The following is an 8,332-nucleotide window of genomic DNA, read 5'->3' as shown; positions in this document are numbered from 1 at the left end:
ACTCCCTCTGAGGTAGTGAGCTTCAGCTTCAAAAACCTCATGAGATTGTTGTTAGTCTTTCATCATCTACTTCATTGCCACTAGATGTGAGTAGCAGCAATCCACCCCATGGTCTTCTTCCATAAGTAGTAGTACCGATCCCTGTACGTCATTCCTTTAAAAAAAAAAAAAAAAAATGGAAGAAGTGAGAGTAAAACCTATTGTCTTCCCAAAGTCACATAGGTGGGTGGTAACATGGTATGCCAGTAAGAGAAGTGAAACAATAAAAAAAATATTGAAGACAATCATTCAGATTGCACCTTTAGAAAAATGCACGTCTTAAACTTTTGAAAAATGAGATGGGATCTAATTTTCAAGGTATGATGCCAATATTTCATGAAATTGAAATCACGGTGTCATGAGATTTCACAATTGGATTTTGACACCAAGATCAGTGAACCGATGATTGTTTAGAAAATATTCTCTAAAATATTTTCTAGAATATTCTCTAAAATATTCTCTAGAATATTCTCTATTATTGTCCCATATATCAATTAGGTAATTGATCATACTAATCTTATAGAATTAGATTCTAAATAGGAAATCCACTCTTCGTCTAATTAGGGAAAATAGTCTTACCTTATTTGACACACCTTAATGGGAGGGTGCAAAAACTTTATTTAATAGGACTCTAGGTCCTCCTCTTACCCTAACGTCAATCTCATTATTGGCTCCTTCACTAAGAGAACATTAAGGGGAACTAGTGGGAGAAACCTAGAGGATTCATTGTGTTCGTGATTAGGATTGCAAGAATAAAGATATGAGAAGAATATAATGACGGTAAATTCTTCACAGTTGATGGTGAACGGTATGCGTCGACTCTTATAATTTAATTTTGTGATTCAATGATTTTATAACAAGATCCTATCTGTTGTTATTAGTAGGAATAACATCCTTCAAGTGGAATCAGAGCTGTATGGTTACGCCAATGTGTTCTTGAATCACATGAAGAGTACTGTTCATGAATAGTCGGTACTATTCATGAACAGTACCCATATTATGTTAAAGTAGGTGAGAGTGGGTTATTTGGTACTGTTCATAAATAGTATTCGATACTATTCATGAATAGTGAACAATATCCATATTATGTTAATATAGATCTGATTGATCAGATCGGCTTGAATGTGATGAATTGTATTAGTTTTGATATTAATTCATATGATTCATTATCGATATCATACGGACAATTGCAAAATCCCTTCATTAGTTAAAAAAAAAAAATCTCTTTTATGTTATTTGTATGAGACTCACAAATATTGAAAAATTTTAACTCTAATTGTAAATTAGGGTTTATTTGTTATACTTTACCCAAGAGTTTATTTTGTATAATGTAATTTAGGGTTTTAGATTTGTGGTATCTTACTTAACAAAAAAAAAAAAAAAAAACCATATGTGGGGTGTAATAAACTAAACCCATTATGAAAGCCCATATTATGAGATTTAATGAAATAAACTCATTATGTAAGTCCATCTTTTCCTTTTTTAAACCTATTAAAGGGTTTTTGATTAAATGAAATCATGAGCCCATTATGAAATAAACTCATCTCTATTTCTTACTTAAACCCATTAAAGTGTTATTGTATAAATAGAAAGAGAAATAAAAAATCAGAAACACTCTCATTGTTTCTATTCTTGGTTATTTATTTCTACTTTTGAATATGTTTCTCTTTATGCCTTATTTCTGATTCTATTCATAATAGAGATGGTTTTTTTGTACTCTCTACTTAAGTTTGCAGATATTTTATAGATTGTACATCTATTTCTACTTATGCTCTTTATTACCAACTGAATTTATATGATTTTTAGAATACTTTTTATGGTAGAAATAGATAGAAATAGATGTTGTTTATGTCTTTATGCATTATTTTAGAACACTTATGATGCTTGGATGATAATTTCTATTAAATTTAAATTAAAAGTGTATAACTCTCAAATTTATATGCATTTGGGGCATAAATGATTATGTGATTAAGTTGAATGGGAGTATCCATAGGTACACATTTTTCTTGATCATAATAATTATATATGTTGGCCTTAAACATAATCGTATCAAGCATTCAATTTAAATTTCAAACTTTAGGGTCTTATGATGATCATTATGTAACGATCAAGATAGAATGGGAATATCCGTAGGTATACATTCTTGATTGACTGCGTTGATCTATATATGATAGTTTAACAGTTAAATAGGATGAGAATATCCACAGGTATACATCTTATTTAACCATTTTGATAACTTAAATATTTTACCCTAATGATGTCTTCCATCTAATGTAAAGTGAACCATTAGCATACTACCATCTCTATCCCACATGATAGATTATAATGATGTAATAAGTTGCTTTTGTAAAATTTTAATATTCTATTACTGAAACTCAAAGCATGATGATTGATAAATATGTATTATTTATTCTTGTTCATAAGTTCAACACCTATCCCTATTTCGAATAATGTGTCACTTCTGAATCAATCAAACTTTAATGACTGGTATGAAGAACTTATTTATTAACTTGTTGTCATCATGATTATGCCTTACGTAATGAGAAACCTGTTGTTCTCACTTATGAGAGCACTGATGATGAAATTACATTACATGATTGGTGGGAGCGTTCTAACCATTTTTGCCTTTTATATATCATGAAGACGATTCGTAAGACTATCAAAAGCTTCATACCAAATTCTAAAAATATAAAAGAATACCTAACCAATGTACAGAACTGTTTTGCTACTACTAATAAATCTTGGGCTGGGATTTTGATGACCAAATTAGTAACAATGAAGTATACTAGTACTAATGGAATAGGGGACCATATCTCTAAAATGGCAAGTATCTGTGGACAACTAAAACCCCTTGAATTGATAATGAATGAAGGTTGGCTTGTCCAAATCATTCTAACTTCACTTCCTCCTCGTTTTGGAACATTCAAGATCCACTACAATACAAATAAAGATAAGTGGACTCTGAATAAACTTCAGAGTATGTGCGTCCAAGAGGAAAGGATATTTAATGACGAGGGAGGCTAGGTGGTCAATTTTGTATCCAACCAGAATAAAAGGAAAAGAGAAAATTTTAAAAAGAACAATGCATCAAAGAAATCCTCCAATCTAAAGTCTGATGACAATAAAAAGAAAATAGACGAATTGAAGTGTTTCTTCTATAAGAAAGTAGGACACCTTCAAAAAGACTGTTAGAAACGCAAGACTTGGTTCGAAAAGAAGGGTAATGATTCTATCCTAATATGTTTTTAAACCAATGTTGTTAATGTTCTTTGTAATACTTGGTAGATTGATTCAAGAGCAACTGTTCATATTTCTAATTCTATGCAAGGCTTTCTAACAACTCGAAAACCAAATCAAAGTGAGAGCGACGTCTACATGGGAAACCAGCAAGAGTCTGAAGTTCGATCCATCGGCACTTATAGACTCATTTTGGACACCGGACTCCAGTTGGACCTTATGGATACTCTTTATGTTCCTTTTATTTCTAAAAATTTAGTTTCATTATCGAAACTTAATTGTGAAGGTTTTAAGTTTACTTTTGGTGATAAGGTTGTAAACGTTTTTAAAGACACCAATTTAGTTTGCATTGGATATTTATGTGATAGTCTTTATAAACTTAATTTGGATTCTAATTTTTCTAAATCTATTTTTGCACTACATGTGAATGTTGAATCAAAGCATAAATTCAACAATGATGATCCTCATCCCTATGGCATATACATTTAGGTCATATTTCCAGACCTAGAATGGAGACGTTAGTGAAGTATCAAATATTATCAAATCTAGACTTTGCTGACTTCACCTCTTGTATAGATTGCATCAAAGGTCAGCAATCTAAGACAAATGAAGTTGCTATCAAAAGGACAATTCACTTCTGGACTTGATACACACTAACATTTGTGGTCATTTTGATCCTTGTATAACTGATGAAAATATTTCATCATCTTTATTGATGATTGCTCACGATACTGTTATATCTACTTATTAAAAGAAAAATCTGATGCTTTGAATGCTTTTGAAGTGTTCTGTGCTGAAATCGAAAATAAGTTTCACAGAAATATTAAAACTGGGAGATCTGATAGAGAAGGTAAATATTATGGTAGACATATTGATGTAGAGCAAAGTGAAGGACCATTTGCTCAATTCCTTAAGTTGAAGGGTATAACCCCCGAATACACAACTCCTTGAACACTTGAACAAATTGGGATTGCAGAAAGACGCAATCATATCATCACAGAAATGGTACGTAGCATGATGAGCAACTCCTCATTGCCTGAATTCTTGTTGAGCGAAGCATTAAAGATAGCTGTGTATATCTTGAATCGGGTTCCTAGTAAGTCAGTTCCTAAAACTCTTTACGAGTTATAGAATGGAAGGAAACCTAGTTTAGAGCATTTACATGTATGGGGTTGTCCGGCTGAAGCTAGATTGTACAATCCACATAAAAGAAAACTTGACCCTAAAACCATAAGTTGTTACTTTATTGGTTATTGTCAGTGGTCAAAGGGTTACAGGTTTTACGCACCCACACACAGTACCAGAATTATGGAAACTCGAACTATTAGATTCTTAGAAGATGGTAACATTAGCGAGAGTGAGAAACCACGTAATGTGGTAGTTGAAGAACATCAAATTTTCTTATTGACTTATGTACATCATAATAATATTGTTGTTCCACAGGTAACTGTTCATAATGATCTTGTGGAACAACAAACTATAGAAGATGTACATATTCATTATGATGATGTTGTCCCATAGGTAACTATTGAAAATGATCCTATGGAACAACACAACTATTAAAGATGTATCACTCCATGATGTAGTTACCACTAACAATACTATAAATGTTTCTCAACCGAAAATTCAAGGAAGATCTCAGAGGGTTAGGAGGTCTGCTATTCCTGATGATTATATAGTATATCTCCAAGAATCAGAGTTTGATATTGGAATCAAGAATGACCCGTTAACCTTTTCACAGGCCATAAACGATAATGATTCTCTTAAATGGGTAGATGCCATGAAAAATGAGATGAAGTCCATGAGTGACTGATGTCTGGGATCTCATTCAATTACCAACAGGCTTTAAGGTGATTGGTTGTAAATGGGTATTTAAAATCAAACGCGACTCGAAGGGTAATATTAAGAGACATAAAGCTAGACTGTTTGCAAAGGGATTCACTCAGGAAGAAGGCATTGATTACCATAAAACATTCTCTCCTATTTCTAAGAAGGATTCTCTGAGAATCATATTGGCATTAGTAGCTCATTATGATCTAAAGCTTCACCAAATGAATGTGAAAACTGCATTTTTAAATGGGGATTTAGATGAGGAAGTCTACATGAACCAACCTGAGGGATTTAGTGATCAAGAAAAAGAAAATCTAGTGTGTAAACTTAAGAAATCCATATACAGACTTAAATAAGCTTTCAAACAGTGGTATATTAAATTTAACTACATCATTGTTTCATTCAGATTTGTTGAGAACACCTTTGATAGGTGTATATATCTAAAACTTAGTGGGAGTAAATTTATATTTCTGATCTAATATGTGGATGATATTTTACTTGCTAGTAATGATTTTGGTTTGTTGAGTAATACAAAGGCCTTTCTTTCTAAGAACTTTGAAATGAAAGATATAGATTTAGCTTCTTTCATTATCGGCATTAAGATATTTCATGATAGATCTCGTTGGATTCTATGCTATCATAGAAAACTCATATTAATAAAGTTTTGAAAAGATATGGCATGATGAATTGCAAATCAGGTGTTTCCCCCATTATCAAAGGAGAAAATTTCAGTCTAAATCAGTGCCCAAAGAATGATCTGGAAAGTGCACAAATGAAGGATATTCCCTATTCTTCAGCAGTAGGGAATCTTATGTATGCAATGACTTGTACTCGTCCAGACATCAGTTTTGCTATTGGTATGTTAGGCAGATATGTGAGTAATCCTGGCATAGATCATTGGGTTGCAGCAAAGAAAGTGATGAGGTATTTAAAGGGGACTAGGGAGTACATGCTTACTTACAGAGCATCTGATCAGTTAGAAGTGATCAGATATTCAGACTCTAATTATGCAGGATGCCTCGACAGTAGGAAATCTACACCAGGATACATCTTTCTACTTGCTGGTGGGGTGATATATTGGAAGTCTAAGAAACAGACTTGTGTCTCTACTTCTACTATGGAAGCAGAGTTTGTGGCATTCTTTGAGGCCACATCTATGGCAATTTGGTTACGAAACTTTATCTCAGGGCTTCGGGTTGTCGACACCATTTCGAAGTCGTTGAGAATGTATTGTAACAATGTTGCTGCCTTATATTACTGCAAGAATGATAAGCATTCAAGTAGAGCAAAGCATATTGGAATAAAATACAATTTTGTGAAGGAATTAGTTCAGAAACAAGAAGTGTCTATTACACACATCAAGACAAGTCTGATGATTGTTAATCCTATGACCAAGGCATTAGCGCCTAAACACTTTACAGATCTTATAATGGACATGGGTTTATGTAAAGTTGATGTAATGGTTATATTATGTTAGACATTTTTACTTATTTATTTAAATGATCATAATATTTGTTGTTTCAGAATATTTCTCACTTTATTATTGTGTGTACACATTTTATTTAATATACGTGAGATATTATGTTGGACCATTTAGTTATAGACTTTTTTAGTCTATTCCCTACTTTTGCACCTGTTTGGATGAGGTTATTAGTGTTGTGATTATGGAAGGGAGTATGTCGTTATATGATGTATAACTGCCATGATCCACATTAGTAGTTTTGTTCAAATATGGTATTATGATTGTGATGACATAAAGTTGTTGGGTTTACTTTCAAATACTATAGTATGATGTTAGAATCCAAATTATGTTTGAGATTGTTATTAGATGGTCATATGGTTCAAGTGGAAGATTGTAAGAATATTCTCTATTATTGTCCCATATACCAATTAGATAATTGACCAATACTAATCTCATAGAATTAGATTCCAAATAGAAAATCCACTCCTCGTTTAATTAGGGAAAAGAGTCTTACCCTATTTGGCACACCTTGATGGGAGGGTGCAAAAACTTTATTTAATAGGACTCTAGGTCTTCCTCCTACCCTAACATCAATCTCATTATTGACTCTATCACCAAGAGAGCATTAAGGGGAGCTAGTGGGAGAAACCTAGAGGATCCATTCTGTTTGTGATTGAAATTGTAGGAATAAAGATACGGGAAGAATATAACGGTGACAAATTCTTCACAGTCGATGGTGAATGGTATGCGTCGATTCATATAGTTTAATTTTATGATTCAATGATTGTATGGCAAGATTCTATCTGTTGTTATTAGTAGGAATAATATCCGTTAAGGATGAGATGAGCCATTATTGTTCGTGGACTCAAACCTGAATATATTAAATTCATGACATCGATATGTGGTTGGCTGACTCAACTGTCTCTTTTAGAGTTAGAGATTTTTCTAGCAAAACAAGAAACTCTAGCCTGAAAAATGGCAGGAGTGTCAATGAAAGATCAAAAGGAAGCACTCTTTAGCAATCAATGGAGAGGCAGCCTTGACAAAGAAGCTACTTTGTCAAATGGCTAAAAGGAGAGAAGCTCTCAGTAAGGGAGCTCATCAGAGCAGCTATGAGTCCAATTGGCAACCCAGAGATTCAACATGCAAAGCCGTTGAATGCTATAACTGTGGTAACCCTACTCTCCATTAATGGTGAAGCAGAGATTGTCAAACCTTGTAAATCTATGTGCATTGTTTGTTTTTGTTTTCCATTTTTTTCTACATCGTTTTAGGGTTGCATTCCTACGTATCATGTGCCTGGCCTAGGTATGAAGAAAAATCTATTATTAGTGTAATATCATGTGATGTCCACTGAGATACATAAAGAAGACTAGATGCAGTGAGGCTGTATATATGTGGCATGCTCGACTAGGATAAGTTGGCAACCACAAACTGAAAGTAATTATGGCCAAGTTTATGGTGAAAGGTCTTCCACAATTGGAAGTTTGGACTGATATGATATGTGCTGGGTGTCAATTTGGGAAGGCACACAAATTATCGTAGAATCAATCCATGTACAAAGACAAGAAACCTTTAGAGCTTATTCATTTTGATGTGCTTGGTCGAGTGAAGAAATCTTCAATCAGAGGAATGCAACATATGTTAACTTCCATCAATGACTTCTCAAGGTACTTGGCATTTTTTTTTAAAAGAAAAAGTAGAAAAGCAGAAGTTTTCACAAAATTTGTAGAATTTCAAGAAAATATTAAGAGAGAAGTTTGG

At 33.1% G+C, this 8,332-nt stretch overlaps 1 protein-coding gene across 1 annotated transcript; it reads left to right on the top strand.

Annotated features, from left to right (window-relative positions):
• Positions 1–5,785: 5,785 nt before the first annotated feature.
• Positions 5,786–6,583, top strand: LOC122065529 (secreted RxLR effector protein 161-like). Its single transcript, XM_042629328.1, has one exon. The coding sequence runs from the start codon at positions 5,786–5,788 to the stop codon at positions 6,581–6,583; it is 798 nt and encodes a 265-aa protein (XP_042485262.1).
• The last annotated feature ends 1,749 nt before the right edge of the window (positions 6,584–8,332 follow it).

This window comes from Macadamia integrifolia, unplaced genomic scaffold, assembly GCF_013358625.1.
Source record: "Macadamia integrifolia cultivar HAES 741 unplaced genomic scaffold, SCU_Mint_v3 scaffold205, whole genome shotgun sequence".
Lineage (NCBI taxonomy): Eukaryota > Viridiplantae > Streptophyta > Magnoliopsida > Proteales > Proteaceae > Macadamia > Macadamia integrifolia.
The sequence above is the reverse complement of the archived record's forward strand: the minus strand, read 5'-3'. Positions and strand labels throughout refer to the sequence as shown.

Coding starts and splice junctions, on each gene's coding strand:
- LOC122065529 (XM_042629328.1), top strand. CDS start 5,786: ATGATGAATTGCAAATCAGGTGTTTCCCCCATTATCAAAGGAGAAAAT.